The following is a 16,760-nucleotide window of genomic DNA, read 5'->3' as shown; positions in this document are numbered from 1 at the left end:
AAGCCCCTCAAAGGATTATTATCCATAGTGACAAGTGATAGTAAATTTCAGCACACTATATAAATGTTTCCTTACCAAATTCCACTCACCAAAGGCGCTTCACTCCCCGACAACGGCGCCAGAAAAGATTCTTGATGATCCACAAGTATAGGGGATCTATTGTAGTCCTTTCGATAAGTAAGAGTGTTGAACCCAACGAGGAGCAGAAGGAAATGACAAGCGGTTTTCAGCAAGGTATTCTCTGGAAGCACTGAAATCATTGGTAACAGATAGTTGTGTGATAAGATAATTCGTAACTGGTAACAAGTAACAAAAGTAAAGAAGGTGCAGCAAGGTGGCCCAATCCTTTTTTAGCAAAGGACAAGCCTGGACGAACTCTTATATAAAGCAAAGCGCTCCCGAGGACACATGTGAATTACTGTCAAGCTAGTTTTCATCATGCTCATATGATTCACATTCGTTACTTTGATAATTTGATATGTGGGTGGACCGGTGCTTGGGTGCTGTCCTTCCTTGGACAAGCCTCCCACTTATGATTAACCCCTCCCGCAAGCATCTGCAACTATGAAAGAAGAATTAAGATAAATCTAACCATAGCATGAAACATATGGATCCTCATCTACTTATTACTTCCCAATGCCTTCCCCTAGGCCCAAATCATGGTGAAGTTTCATGTAGTCGACATTCACATAACACCACTAGAGGAAAGACAACATACATCTCATCAAAATATCAAACGAATACCAAATTCACATGATTACTTATAACAAGACTTCTCTCATGTCCTCAGGAACAAACGTAACTAATCACAAAGCATATTCATGTTCATAATCAGAGGAGTATTAATTATCATTAAGGATCTGAACATACGATCTTCCACCGAATAAACCAACTAGCATTAGCTACAAGGAGTAATCAACACTACTAGCAACCCAGAGGTACCGATCTGAGGTTTTGAGACAAAGATCGGATAAAAGAGATGAACTAGGGTTTGAGAGGAGATGGTGCTAGTGAAGATGTTGATGGAGATTGACCCCCTCTCGATGAGTGGATAGTTGGTGATGACGATGGCGATGATTTCTCCCTCCCGGAGGGAAGTTTTCCCAAGAGAACAGCTCCGCCGGAGCCCTAGATTGGTTCTGCCCAGGTTCCGCCTCGAGACGGCGACGCTTCGTCCCAAAAGCTTCCTTCTTATTTTTTCCAGGTCAAAACACACCATATAGTAGAAGATGGGCATCGGGGGCCTGCCAGGTGGCCCACAAGGCAGGGGTGCGCCCAGGGGGTAGGGCGCACCCCCACCCTTGTGGATGGCTGGTGGCCCCCCTCTGTTGCTTTCTTCGCCCAATATTTTTTATTAATTCCAAAATGACTCTCCGTGAAGTTTCAGGACTTTTGAAGTTGTGCATAATAGGTCTCTAATATTTGCTCCTTTTCTAGTCCAGAATTCCAGCTGCCAGCATTCTCCCTCTTCATGTAAACCTTGTAAAATAAGAGAGAAAAGGCATAAGTATTGTGCTATAGTGTGTAATAACAGCCCATAATGCAATAAATATCGATATAAAAGCATGACGCAAAATGGACGTATCAGTAACACTTTAAGGAAGATGACATAATATAGACAAAATAAAACCAAGCAATACAATAAACCCAGTTGTTTTCTCCTTAGTAGCAACAATACAAATACTATGCACCACGTCCACTAAAAATCTAGCTAAAGAAAACTCATAAATTAGAAAGCATTACATAGCTATAACAATCAGAAAGCATTACATAGCTATAACAATCACACATAATAAAGTTCAGAAAAGACTCGATTACTTTCAATGAATAATCTAATCATAAACCCATAATTCATCAGATCCCAACAAACGCACCGCAAAAAAAAAGATTACGTCGAATAGAATTATGAGGAGAATATGGTATTGAAAATCAAAGAGAGAGAGAGAGTCATCTAGCTAACCACTATGGTGAAGGAAATATGCCCTAGAGGCAATAATAAAGTTATTATTTATTTCCTTTTATCATGATAAATGTTTATTATTCATGCTAGAATTGTATTAACCGGAAACATAATACTTGTGTGAATACTTAGACAAAACAAAGTGTCACTAGTATGCCTCCACTTGACTAGCTCGTTGATCAAACATGGTTATGTTTCCTAGCCATTGACATGAGTTGTCATTTGATTAACGGGATCACATCATTAGGAGAATGATGTGATTGTCCTGACCCATTCCGTTAGCTTAACACTCGATCGTTTAGTATGTTGCTATTGCTTTCTTCATGACTTATACATGTTCCTATGACTATGAGATTATGCAACTCCCGTTTACCGGAGGAACACTTTGTGTGCTACCAAACGTCACAACGTAACTAGGTGATTATAAAGGTGCTCTACAGGTGTCTCCGAAGGTACTTGTTCGGTTGGCGTATTTCGAGATTAGGATTTGTCACTCCGATTGTCGGAGAGGTATCTCTGGGCCCTCTCGGTAATGCACATCACTTAAGCCTTGCAAGCATTGCAACTAATGAGTTTGTTGCGAGATGATGTATTACGGAACGAGTAAAGAGACTTGCCGGTAACGAGATTGAACTAGGTATTGAGATACCGACGATCGAATCTCGGGCAAGTAACATACCGATGACAAAGGGAACAACGTATGTTGTTATGCGGTCTGACCGATAAAGATCTTCATAGAATATGTGGGAGCCAATATGAGCATCCAGGTTCCGCTATTGGTTATTGACCGGAGACGTGTCTCGGTCATGTCTACATAGTTCTCGAACCCGTAGGGTCCGCACGCTTAACGTTTCGATGACAGTTATATTATGAGTTTATATGTTTTGATGTACCGAAGGTTGTTCGGAGTCCCGGATGTGATCACGGACATGACGAGGAGTCTCGAAATGGTCGAGACATAAAGATTGATATATTGGAAGCCTATGTTTGGATATCGGAAGTGTTCCGGGTGAAATCGGGATTTTACCGGAGTACCGGGAGGTTACCGGAACCCCCCGGCAACATAATGGGCCTTAGTGGGCCTAGGTGGAAGAGAGAAGAGGTGGCTAGGGCTGGGCCGCGCGCCCCTCCCCCCTAGTCCGAATAGGACAAGGAGAAGGGGGCGGCGCCCCCTTCCTTCTTCTCCCTCTCCTCTTTCCCCCCTCCCAAGTCCTAATCCAACTAGGAAAAGGGGGAGTCCTACTCCCGGTGGGAGTAGGACTCCTCCTGGCGCGCCCCAAGGCTGGCGCACCTTCCCCCCTTTGCTCCTTTATATACGGGGGCAGGGGGCACCCCATAGACACAACAATTGATCATTGATCTCTTAGCCGTGTGCGGTGCCCCCCTCCACCATATTACACCTCGATAATATCGTAGCGGTGCTCAGGCGAAGCCCTGCGTCGGTAGAACATCATCATCGTCACCACGCCGTCGTGCTGACAAAACTCTCCCTCAACACTCGGCTGGATCGGAGTTCGAGGGACGTCATCGAGCTGAACGTGTGCTGAACTCGGAGGTGCCGTGCGTTCGGTACTTGATCGGTCGGATCGTGAAGACGTACGACTACATCAACCGCGTTGTGTTAACGCTTCCGCTTTCGGTCTACGAGGATACGTGGACAACACTCCCCCCTCTCGTTGCTATGCATCACCATGATCTTGCGTGTGCGTAGGAATTTTTTGAAATTACTACGTTCCCCAACAGTGGCATCCGAGCCTGGTTTTATGCGTAGATGTCATATGCACGAGTAGAACACAAGTGAGTTGTGGGCGATATAAGTCATACTGCTTACCAGCATGTCATACTTTGGTTCGGCGGTATTGTTGGATGAAGCGGCCCGGACCGACATTACGCGTACGCTTACGCGAGACTGGTTCTTCCGACGTGCTTTGCACAGAGGTGGCTGGCGGGTGTCAGTTTCTCCAACTTTAGTTGAACCGAGTGTGGCTACGCCCGGTCCTTGCGAAGGTTAAAACAGCACCAACTTGACAAACTATCGTTGTGGTTTTGATGCGTAGGTAAGAACGGTTCTTGCTAAGCCCGTAGCAGCCACGTAAAACTTGCAACAACAAAGTAGAGGACGTCTAACTTGTTTTTGCAGGGCATGTTGTGATGTGATATGGTCAAGACATGATGCTAAATTTTATTGTATGAGATGATCATGTTTTGTAACCGAGTTATCGGCAACTGGCAGGAGCCATATGGTTGTCGCTTTATTGTATGCAATGCAATCGCCATGTAATTGTTTTACTTTATCACTAAGCGGTAGCGATAGTCGTAGAAGCAATAGTTGGCGAGACGACAACGATGCTACGATGGAGATCAAGGTGTCGCGCCGGTGACGATGGGGATCATGACGGTGCTTCGGAGATGGAGATCACAAGCACAAGATGATGATGGCCATATCATATCACTTATATTGATTGCATGTGATGTTTATCTTTTTATGCATCTTATCTTGCTTTGATTGACGGTAGCATTATAAGATGATCCCTCACTAAATTATCAAAGTATAAGTGTTCTCCCTGAGTATGCACCGTTGCGAAAGTTCTTCGTGCTGAGACACCACGTGATGATCGGGTGTGATAGGCTCTACGTTCAAATACAACGGGTGCAAAACAGTTGCACACGCGGAATACTCAGGTTAAACTTGACGAGCCTAGCATATAACAGATATGGCCTCGGAACACGGAGACCGAAAGGTCGAGCGTGAATCATATAGTAGATATGATCAACATAGTGATGTTCACCGTTGAAACTACTCCATCTCACGTGATGATCGGACATGGTTTAGTTGATATGGATCACGTGATCACTTAGAGGATTAGAGGGATGTCTATCTAAGTGGGAGTTCTTAAGTAATATGATTAATTGAACTTGAATTTATCATGAACTTAGTACCTGATAGTATCTTGCTTGTCTATGTTAATTGTAGATAGATGGCCCGTGCTGTTGTTCCGTTGAATTTTAATGCGTTCCTTGAGAAAGCAAAGTTGAAAGATGATGGTAGCAATTACACGGACTGGGTCCGTAACTTGAGGATTATCCTCATTGCTGCACAGAAGAATTACGTCCTGGAAGCACCGCTGGGTGCCAGGCCTGCTGCAGGAGCAACACCAGATGTTATGAACGTCTGGCAGAGCAAAGCTGATGACTACTCGATAGTTCAGTGTGCCATGCTTTACGGCTTAGAACCGGGTCTTCAACGACGTTTTGAACGTCATGGAGCATATGAGATGTTCCAGGAGTTGAAGTTAATATTTCAAGCAAATGCCCGGATTGAGAGATATGAAGTCTCCAATAAGTTCTATAGCTGCAAGATGGAAGAGAATAGTTCTGTCAGTGAGCATATACTCAAAATGTCTGGGTATAACAATCACTTGATTCAACTGGGAGTTAATCTTCCGGATGATAGCGTCATTGACAGAATTCTTCAATCACTGCCACCAAGCTACAAGAGCTTCGTGATGAACTATAACATGCAAGGGATGGATAAGACGATTCCCGAGCTCTTCGCAATGCTAAAGGCTGCGGAGGTAGAAATCAAAAAGGAGCATCAAGTGTTGATGGTCAATAAGACCACTAGTTTCAAGAAAAAGGGCAAAGGGAAGAAGAAGGGGAACTTCAAGAAAAACAGCAAGCAAGTTGCTGTTCAGGAGAAGAAACCCAAGTCTGGACCTAAGCCTGAGACTGAGTGCTTCTACTGCAAGCAGACTGGTCACTGGAAGCGGAACTGCCCCAAGTATTTGGCGGATAAGAAGGATGGCAAGGTGAACAAAGGTATATGTGATATACATGTTATTGATGTGTACCTTACTAATGCTCGCAGTAGCACCTGGGTATTTGATACTGGTTCTGTTGCTAATATTTGCAACTCGAAACAGGGGCTACGGATTAAGCGAAGATTGGCTAAGGACGAGGTGACGATGCGCGTGGGAAATGGTTCCAAAGTCGATGTGATCGCGGTCGGCACGCTACCTCTACATCTACCTTCGGGATTAGTTTTAGACCTAAATAATTGTTATTTGGTGCCAGCGTTAAGCATGAACATTATATCTGGATCTTGTTTGATGCGAGACGGTTATTCATTTAAATCAGAGAATAATGGTTGTTCTATTTATATGAGTAATATCTTTTATGGTCATGCACCCTTGAAGAGTGGTCTATTTTTGTTGAATCTCGATAGTAGTGATACACATATTCATAATATTGAAGCCAAAAGATGCAGAGTTGATAATGATAGTGCAACTTATTTGTGGCACTGCCGTTTAGGTCATATCGGTGTAAAGCGCATGAAGAAACTCCATACTGATGGACTTTTGGAACCACTTGATTATGAATCACTTGGTACTTGCGAACCGTGCCTCATGGGCAAGATGACTAAAACACCGTTCTCCGGAACTATGGAGAGAGCAACAGATTTGTTGGAAATCATACATACAGATGTATGTGGTCCGATGAATATTGAGGCTCGTGGCGGATATCGTTATTTTCTCACCTTCACAGATGATTTGAGCAGATATGGGTATATCTACTTAATGAAACATAAGTCTGAAACATTTGAAAAGTTCAAAGAATTTCAGAGTGAAGTTGAAAATCATCGTAACAAGAAAATAAAATTTCTACGATCTGATCGTGGAGGAGAATATTTGAGTTATGAGTTTGGTCTTCATTTGAAACAATGCGGAATAGTTTCGCAACTCACGCCACCCGGAACACCACAGCGTAATGGTGTGTCCGAACGTCGTAATCGTACTTTACTAGATATGGTGCGATCTATGATGTCTCTTACTGATTTACCGCTATCGTTTTGGGGTTATGCTTTAGAGACGGCTGCATTCACGTTAAATAGGGCACCATCGAAATCCGTTGAGACGACGCCTTATGAACTGTGGTTTGGCAAGAAACCAAAGTTGTCGTTTCTTAAAGTTTGGGGCTGCGATGCTTATGTGAAAAAACTTCAACCTGATAAGCTCGAACCCAAATCGGAGAAATGTGTCTTCATAGGATACCCAAAGGAGACTGTTGGGTACACTTTCTATCACAGATCCGAAGGCAAAACTTTTGTTGCTAAATTCGGAAATTTTCTGGAGAAGGAGTTTCTCTCGAAAGAAGTGAGTGGGAGGAAAGTAGAACTTGATGAGGTAACTGTACCTGCTCCCTTATTGGAAAGTAGTTCATCACAGAAACCGGTTTCTGCGACACCTACACCAATTAGTGAGGAAGTTAATGATGATGATCATGAAACTTCAGATCAAGTTATTACTGAACCTCGTAGGTCAACCAGAGTAAGATCCGCACCAGAGTGGTACGGTAATCCTGTTCTGGAGGTTATGTTACTAGACCATGACGAACCTACGAACTATGAAGAAGCGATGGTGAGCCCAGATTCCGCAAAATGGCTTGAGGCCATGAAATCCGAGATGGGATCCATGTATGAGAACAAAGTATGGACTTTGGTTGACTTGCCCGATGATCGGCAAGCCATTGAAAATAAATGGATCTTCAAGAAGAAGACTGACGCTGACGGTAATGTTACTGTCTATAAAGCTCGACTTGTTGCGAAAGGTTTTCGACAAGTTCAAGGGATTGACTACGATGAGACCTTCTCACCCGTAGCGATGCTTAAGTCTGTCCGAATCATGTTAGCAATTGCCGCATTTTATGATTATGAAATTTGGCAAATGGATGTCAAAACTGCATTCCTGAATGGATTTCTGGAAGAAGAATTGTATATGATGCAACCGGAAGGTTTTGTCGATCCAAAGGGAGCTAACAAAGTGTGCAAGCTCCAGCGATCCATTTATGGACTGGTGCAAGCCTCTCGGAGTTGGAATAAACGCTTTGATAGTGTGATCAAAGCATTTGGTTTTGTACAGACTTTTGGAGAAGCCTGTATTTACAAGAAAGTGAGTGGGAGCTCTGTAGCATTTCTGATATTATATGTGGATGACATATTGCTGATTGGAAATGATATAGAATTTCTGGATAGCATAAAGGGATACTTGAATAAGAGTTTTTCAATGAAAGACCTCGGTGAAGCTGCGTATATATTGGGCATCAAGATCTATAGAGATAGATCAAGACGCTTAATTGGACTTTCACAAAGCACATACCTTGACAAAGTTTTGAAGAAGTTCAAAATGGATCAAGCAAAGAAAGGGTTCTTGCCTGTGTTACAAGGTGTGAAGTTGAGTAAGACTCAATGCCCGACCACTGCAGAAGATAGAGAGAAGATGAAAGATGTTCCCTATGCTTCAGCCATAGGCTCTATCATGTATGCAATGCTGTGTACCAGACCTGATGTATGCCTTGCTATAAGTCTAGCAGGAAGGTACCAAAGTAATCCAGGAGTGGATCACTGGACAGCGGTCAAGAACATCCTGAAATACCTGAAAAGGACTAAGGATATGTTTCTCGTTTATGGAGGTGACAAAGAGCTCATCGTAAATGGTTACGTCGATGCAAGCTTTGACACTGATCCGGACGATTCTAAATCGCAAACCGGATACGTGTTTACATTGAACGGTGGAGCTGTCAGTTGGTGCAGTTCTAAACAAAGCGTCGTGGCGGGATCTACGTGTGAAGCGGAGTACATAGCTGCTTCGGAAGCAGCAAATGAAGGAGTCTGGATGAAGGAGTTCATATCCGATCTAGGTGTCATACCTAGTGCATCGGGTCCAATGAAAATCTTTTGTGACAATACTGGTGCAATTGCCTTAGCAAAGGAATCCAGATTTCACAAGAGAACCAAGCACATCAAAAGACGCTTCAATTCCATCCGGGATTTAGTCCAGGTGGGAGACATAGAAATTTGCAAGATACATACGGATCTGAATGTTGCAGACCCGTTGACTAAGCCTCTTCCACGAGCAAAACATGATCAGCACCAAGGCTCCATGGGTGTAAGAATCATTACTGTGTAATCTAGATTATTGACTCTAGTGCAAGTGGGAGACTGAAGGAAATATGCCCTAGAGGCAATAATAAAGTTATTATTTATTTCCTTATATCATGATAAATGTTTATTATTCATGCTAGAATTGTATTAACCGGAAACATAATACTTGTGTGAATACATAGACAAACAAAGTGTCACTAGTATGCCTCTACTTGACTAGCTCGTTGATCAAAGATGGTTATGTTTCCTAGCCATTGACATGAGTTGTCATTTGATTAACGGGATCACATCATTAGGAGAATGATGTGATTGACCTGACCCATTCCGTTAGCTTAGCACTCGATCGTTTAGTATGTTGCTATTGCTTTCTTCATGACTTATACATGTTCCTATGACTATGAGATTATGCAACTCCCGTTTACCGGAGGAACACTTTGTGTGCTACCAAACGTCACAACGTAACTAGGTGATTATAAAGGTGCTCTACAGGTGTCTCCGAAGGTACTTGTTGGGTTGGCGTATTTCGAGATTAGGATTTGTCACTCCGATTGTCGGAGAGGTATCTCTGGGCCCTCTCGGTAATGCACATCACTTAAGCCTTGCAAGCATTGCAACTAATGAGTTTGTTGCGAGATGATGTATTACGGAACGAGTAAGGAGACTTGCCGGTAACGATATTGAACTAGGTATTGAGATACCGACGATCGAATCTCGGGCTAGTAACATACCGATGACAAAGGGAACAACGTATGTTGTTATGCGGTCTGACCGATAAAGATCTTCATAGAATATGTGGGAGCCAATATGAGCATCCAGGTTCCGCTATTGGTTATTGACCGGAGACGTGTCTCGGTCATGTTTACATAGTTCTCGAACCTGTAGGGTCCGCACGCTTAACGTTTCGATGACAGTTATATTATGAGTTTATATGTTTTGATGTACCGAAGGTTGTTTGGAGTCCCGGATGTGATCATGGACATGACGAGGAGTCTCGAAATGGTCGAGACATAAAGATTGATATATTGGAAGCCTATGTTTGGATATCAAAAGTGTTCCGGGTGAAATCGGGATTTTACTGGAGTACCGGGAGGTTACCGGAACCCCCCGGCAACATAATGGGCCTTAGTGGGCCTAGGTGGAAGAGAGAAGAGGCGGCTAGGGCTGGGCCGCGCGCCCCTCCCCCCTAGTCCGAATAGGACAAGGAGAAGGGGGCGGCGCCCCCCTTCCTTCTTCTCCCTCTTCTCTTTCCCCCTCCCAAGTCCTAATCCAACTAGGAAAAGGGGGGGGGGAGTCCTACTCCCGGTGGGAGTAGGACTCCTCTTGGCGCGCCCCAAGGCTGGCCGCACCTTCCCCCCTTTGCTCCTTTATATACGGGGGCAGGGGGCACCCCATAGACACAACAATTGATCATTGATTTCTTAGCCGTGTGCGGTGCCCCCCTCCACCATATTACACCTCGATAATATCGTAGCGGTGCTCAGGCGAAGCCCTGCGTCGGTAGAACATCATCATCGTCACCACGCCGTCGTGCTGACGAAACTCTCCCTCAACACTCGGCTGGATCGGAGTTCGAGGGACGTCATCGAGCTGAACGTGTGCTGAACTCGGAGGTGCCGTGCGTTCGGTACTTGATTGGTCGGATCGTGAAGATGTACGACTACATCAACCGCGTTGTGTTAACGCTTCCGCTTTCGGTCTATGAGGATACGTGGACAACACTCTCCCCTCTCGTTGCTATGCATCACCATGATCTTGCGTGTGCATAGGATTTTTTTTGAAATTACTACGTTCCCCAACATATGGACCCATAGGTCCCGTGGGAACTACTCACACATCATTGGAGGTGCAACAAGGTTGACATGTAGAAGCCCTCCGTGATGGATCCCCCCTCTGGCAAAGTACCGACGAAGGCTTCCAGATGGGATCACGGAAGAACATAAGATTGCGTCAGTGGAAAAGTTGTTTCATTGGTGCTTCTGGGGTTTTTCCAATATTTCAGAATTAATAGCACTGGAATTAGGTCAGACGGAACCACGAGGGGCCCACAAGACATCAGGGCCCTACCCCCAGGGTGCGCCCTATTCTCATGTCGTCTCCTCATTTCTCTTGCGGACTCCCTCCGAAGCTTTCAGGGTCTCTTATGTTCCAGAAAAATCATCAAAAAGTTTCGTTGTGTTTGGACTTCGTTTGGCATGGATTTTTTGAAAAACCAAAAACAAGCATAAAACAACAACTACCACTTGGCACTAGGTTAATAGGTTAGTTTCCAAAAATAATACAAAATTGCATATAAAGTATATCATATTGATAGTATAATAGCATGAAACAATCAAAAATTATAGATACGTTGGAGACGTATCAAACATCACGGAAAAAGGTGGTAATGTCCAACCCCTCTCTCTGAAAGTAAGATTGGAGTGCTTGCTGGTAACATGGTAAAAATGGATGACTAGTGATAATCTTGGTAGGGTATCTCTAGTCGATTCGCATGGGAAATGTAGTGTTACGGGACAATATGAGTTGCTTCATCGTATCGTACAATGTATGATCTCTGCAGAGTTAAATCTATTCGAATTGCCGTGTCCACGGTCATGGACGAGTCGGTATAAGTTACACTATTTGGTGATTGTTGAACTTGGAGGCTTCAATCAAAATAAAAGAGTAGGTAACTTAAATCAAGAAAGATTGTTGAGTAGGTGAAATCGATACGACTTGTGATGTTGAGAAATACATGTATTAGCCATGGAATGGCTATGGTAAGATCGGTCCTAGTGACCATGAGAGTTTGTTTGTGATCTTCGAATGATCATGACAAACATTCGATCATTATACATTTATACGTGTGTATGCTTTATCTTCATACTTGCTAGATAAGTTATGCCATGCCATGATAGCTAGAATTGCTATGATAGTGTTAAATGTCATGTATTGTTTTGCATGTTGATATATGTTTTGGTTCTTGAGTCAAAGTACTCGCTGACATTGTTGTTTTTGCCAGATCCAGCCGAGCTGTCATCTTCCCCTATCGTGAAGTCGGAGAGTTAGTTTGCTAGGAGATTTTCTCAGCCAATTCCATGTGGATTGGTGTCTAGCCTTTAGCCATTGGAACCCTAGTTTAGTCATCCGTTGTAAACTCTACTTGTCAAGACTCTATCTTGACACTGTACTTAGTCACTTTATTAAGGTCCCGTGAACCCTTTTGTTTATTCGATTCTATGTGTATGATATCATGTTTGTCAAGACTCGTGTCAACGTGATTTCTGGGTTGGCACAAGTGACACATCAATTGTGTGAATTTGTTGTGTGACACAACTTCCCTCTATCAACATGGCATCGGCCAACGTGTTAAGCTAAGACGGTCAGAACAGGCATATATAGGGTCAGTAGGACCACTCATGAACCACCATATTGAGGGATTTTTTTTGGGAAATCTAGACGTCGCCTTGTAAATGGAATTAAGATTAACCTCGTACTTGTGCGGAAGAATTAGAATTCCAATGCATTTAACTTTTACTATTTTTAAAGGAACCAATGCATTGACGTAGGCTGGATGATGTACTCTCATGGGAGCCGGACGCGCGGGGTATCTTCACCGTGCGCAACGCTTACAAGACCGCTCTGGAGGAGCAGACCCGAACCACCGCGTGCGCCACGAGCACGACACCGAACGGCACTCGTGCCGTCTGGAAGGCAGCGTGGGGGTGTCGTGCTCCCCCTAAGGTACGAGTCTTCGCATGGCGGGTTGCTACTAATTTGCTGGCCACACTTGAAAATAAATGTAAGCGAAAGCTCGAGGTCTCTGATACATGTGTTTTATGTGGAATGAAACGAGAGGATACATTCCACGCCTTATGCAGATGCCCCTTGGCTCGGGGACTATGGACGGAGATGGTGAATAGGAGAAGAATGATCAAGATGTAAAACATAACCAACACCGGTCCTGAATGGATCATCCATTTTCTTGATGGCGACACTGTGGAGGAGCGGCTTCCTCTGATCATGACACTGTGGCGGAACTGGCATCTGTGGAATGAGGTCTATCACAACAAGCTGGCGCCACCCGTTGACGCGTCTACCAGATTCTTATGTGGCTACATGGATACCTTGCTTGACATACAACAGAACCCAAGTGTTGATTTCACTAAAGGGAAGATGGTGGTCTCACATAGGGGCTGGAGGAGAAATAGTAAACCGCATGATGTAACAGCAGTGTGCATTGGAAGAAGCCACAACTGGGATCGGTAAAGCTCAACACTAATGGCTCGTGGAAGGAGGAGGATGGCACAGGTGGAGCCGGCATGATACTACGCAACCACAGCGGTGCCGTCATTTTTGCAGCATGTCGCTTCATTCAGCGTTGTGCGAGTGCATTGGAGGCAGAGATGGCAGCGCTCACGGAGGGAGTTTCACTAGCTCTTGAGTGGAGTTCAGATCAGCTCATCATAGAGACGGATTGTGCGGTGGCATCGCGAATGATCGGTGACCCTGCTATAGATAGATCACCCATGGCAGCAATGGTGAGCGACATTAGATATCTATTTCACACTCGGCACCATGAGATAAGAACCATCATGCGTGAGCACAACAGTGCCAGTCACACCCTCGCATAGACGGGCCGATCGCTCCAAAGATAGCAGTGTGGTTACGATGTGTCCCTACTGAAATTGAAGCTATATGTAAGCATGATTATAATGACCTTGGTTAAGTAATGGAAGACTCTTATTTCGCAAATAAAATAAAATAAAGGAACCAATGCATTTAACTCGGTACATAGTGTACATAAAGACGCAGTCTCACTTCCCGTTTCCGTAACGGATAGAGTTCATTTTGTAAGATAGATACCCAGGATCTATCCTCAGTTTACTGCCCGGCAGTTGACCCTGATTTCACCGTACGCCCCCGTGAGCACACCGAGATTGCCCAGCTTCACCATGGCGGCCGCGAAGTCGCTGCCGAACTGATCATTGTTGGACGCGTAGCTCCTGACCAGACCGTCCGTGGAGCCGCCGTCGTACAGCGCCTGGTCGGAGTGGAGCAGCCCCCGATGGCTGAGGAGGCCGGAGAAGTAGCTGTTGTCGAAGTAGTCGGGCGAGGAGGCGTCGAGAGGCGCGAGGTTGCCGTCGTTGCCACCACCCTGTGGGCAGTCGCCTCGCAGCGACGCCGCGAAGGTCCCGTCGATGTCGGTGTCGGCGTAGATCCGGTTTCGGTAATTCTGGCATTGCGCCCGGCCGATGGTGTGCCCCCCTGCAGCAATGTGGATTCACGTGGTGATCGACCGGTCGAGGCATTATCGACAGAGCTGTACCGGAGATCTATCGATGCGTCGCTCTCGCATTTCGCTTTCCAATGTACTAGTAGTACGTTGTGATAGAGTGAGCATGCATGATTGCGTGGTGATTTTCTTCTTTTGAATTTGGAGGAGAGCACGGTGGTGAATGAATTATGAGGTTGTTGGGCCTGAGTGACTACTCGAGTGATGATCAGGTTCTCAAGCAAAAAGGTGATTGATGGCTCGTGCAAGCCTTGTCTGGTCGGCAAAAGGAAAGGTGGTGACAAGCGCAGGGACAAGAGCCATCGATCACCATCTTGAATTCAGGCGATGCGGGCAAAACGCTGGCGTGTCCGTCCGTTGCTATGATCAGTGATGGATGCACAACTCCATCATTAACTAGGTAGGTACACCAGACGAAGCAGCCAAGTCTTTTGAGAAAAAGGAGTCATAATGGAACAAAAAAGCCTACATGTGTATACTAGCTAGCCATGCATACGTGCGCACTTGGTTGTATGCCAGTCGCCAGACATGCTTCGCAATCTAACAGTGTGACTGACTCTTCTATGTGGTCTATCAATGCATGCATGTCTCCGGGTAATTTGTGCATCATGGCTATCAGCAGTGTGCAGGCAAGGCAGCGCATTTTACCTGAGAGAGCAACCATGTCGGTGCTGCTTAATCCCTTCTTGGAGAAAGCGGCGAGGAGATCATTGAGGTTGGAGTTGGGGCCGGGGAGGTCACTGTTGGCCAAGGACGCACTTGCGGTGGTGGCGTCCCTCCTCCCAAGTAGAACCGTCCATGATGGCCCCCCTAGCTGCGCAGGAGTACTGATTGTCACTTCCTACGCATACTTCCATTCCGCCGATGGAACGATCGGTATTTTCGCTCAAGCGCGAGAAGGTGACAGAGAGCTGTAAATTTAGGCTTTAGTTTACGTGGACGACGGCGTCGTGGGCAGCGACGACGAGGATGTCGGCGCAGGAGACGGTCCCCGGGCAAATCAGCTCCAGCAGCAGCTTGATCCTGTCAATCACCTCGAAACCGCGCAGCGACCCTGCGTTCGGCCCCGCCCCCTTTTCGCCGGTGAAGCTGGGCGTGTCGTCCAGCAGCACGGACGCGTCGCACCCCTATCGTACACACATGCATCCACCATCAAACAAGTTCACTTACGATATTGAAAGAGGACCAAGGGAATAACAGAGGAAGATCCTGAGGACTTGCTTGCACAAAGCAGTCGTGGAAGTAAAGCCGGAGAAGGGAGGCGCCCATGCGGCGGTCGAGCAGCACCGCCGTCGCCACGGTAGTCCTGATAGTGAGAAGCGCCGCGGGGCAAGAAGAACCGTAGTAGTTCTCCGACAGCTGCGCGTTCGCTACCGCGGCACAAGTTGCTGCGAGGAGCAAGAGAAAAGGTGGGAGACGAGTGCTGGCACGAGCCATGAGAGATCTAAGTATCTCGAGGCTCACCTTTCGGCTTTGGGATAGCCCTCCGCGGTGCAGTTCCAAAGCATATTTATAGGCAACAACTTGAGGAATTACAGGCATGTACTAGCTTCTTTTTTTTCCGAAAAGAAGGATGTATCTCCGGCCTCTGCATCTGGCGATGCATATAGCTATTTTATTAATTATTCACAAAGTCCTTACAAAGCTAATACATCACTAAACCTGACACTTATCGCTACTCCAATCCCCGTGATGAAGGGGTGCCGAATGTCCGAGCCTAATACCAAATAGACATCACACCAACACCTAGCATCTAATGCCGGATGCCTCATCCAAGCCATATACCTGGACTGGCTTACACACCAGTCCGGCACACTTTCAGTGGGCACCACATGCGCACGCTGCAATGGCCGTCACCTCCTTCACCCATCGATCCATCCTCAGATCAGATACTGACGCATCGACCTTGCTAGGCCTCTCTGCCATCGACACCACCACGACGCCAGACAACGTCGTCCTCCTACATGAGTCCATCGTCACCCATCGGACGCCGAGTCTCCACTGTGCCACGCCGCTGAGATCCGACGCCATTGATGTGTAGGATGAAGCACCGTTGCACCACATACCGACGCCCAACCACCAAGCCGTCCACATGTCCGTCCAGCCGATGAATGTCTCCAAAGATGATGCCCCATGGGGGTGACGACGACGACGTCGCCATCATCTGATCCAGGAGGCCCCTCAACGCCTCCAACGAGGGCTACGACGCCCACGGGCGCCGCCGTCAATGGTAGCCTCCTCCAGATCTGAGGTTTCCCCCGGAAACAATGGAGCGAGGGACGCCCCCACCATCGCCTCCAACAAGGAAAACGACACCCACAGGCACCGCCGACGATGGTGGCATCCTCACCCGCTTCAGCAGCTAGGCCACCATCTACTCCTCCACTTGATCCATCGCCGGGAAGCCACTGCGAGGCAACACCCACCGACCATATCTCTTTGGACCAACAATGAAGACAGCCAAAGGTAGATGAGGTCTCATCACTACGTGACCGGCGACATGGCCACACACACGTCGTCCCGAGGCACCCACTCAAGATTCACCATCACAGCCACACCTTCAAGCCGCGACGGAGGGACGCCCCGCC

The 16,760-nt window shown here is 46.2% G+C and overlaps 1 protein-coding gene across 1 annotated transcript; it reads right to left on the bottom strand.

Annotated features, from left to right (window-relative positions):
- Window positions 1-13,601: 13,601 nt before the first annotated feature.
- LOC123099945 (peroxidase 70) lies at window positions 13,602-15,646 on the bottom strand. The gene is made up of 4 exons (XM_044521960.1): window positions 15,394-15,646; window positions 15,108-15,299; window positions 14,821-14,986; window positions 13,602-14,144 (listed from the first exon to the last, which is right to left on the bottom strand). Exons 1-4 carry the CDS (start codon window positions 15,607-15,609, stop codon window positions 13,756-13,758), a joined length of 963 nt encoding a protein of 320 aa, XP_044377895.1. The 5' UTR covers window positions 15,610-15,646; the 3' UTR covers window positions 13,602-13,755.
- Between the last annotated feature and the right edge of the window lie 1,114 nt (window positions 15,647-16,760).

The sequence above is a fragment of the Triticum aestivum genome, chromosome 4D, assembly GCF_018294505.1.
Source record: "Triticum aestivum cultivar Chinese Spring chromosome 4D, IWGSC CS RefSeq v2.1, whole genome shotgun sequence".
Classification (NCBI taxonomy): Eukaryota; Viridiplantae; Streptophyta; class Magnoliopsida; order Poales; family Poaceae; genus Triticum; species Triticum aestivum.
This window is presented reverse-complemented; position numbering and strand designations above follow the sequence as displayed.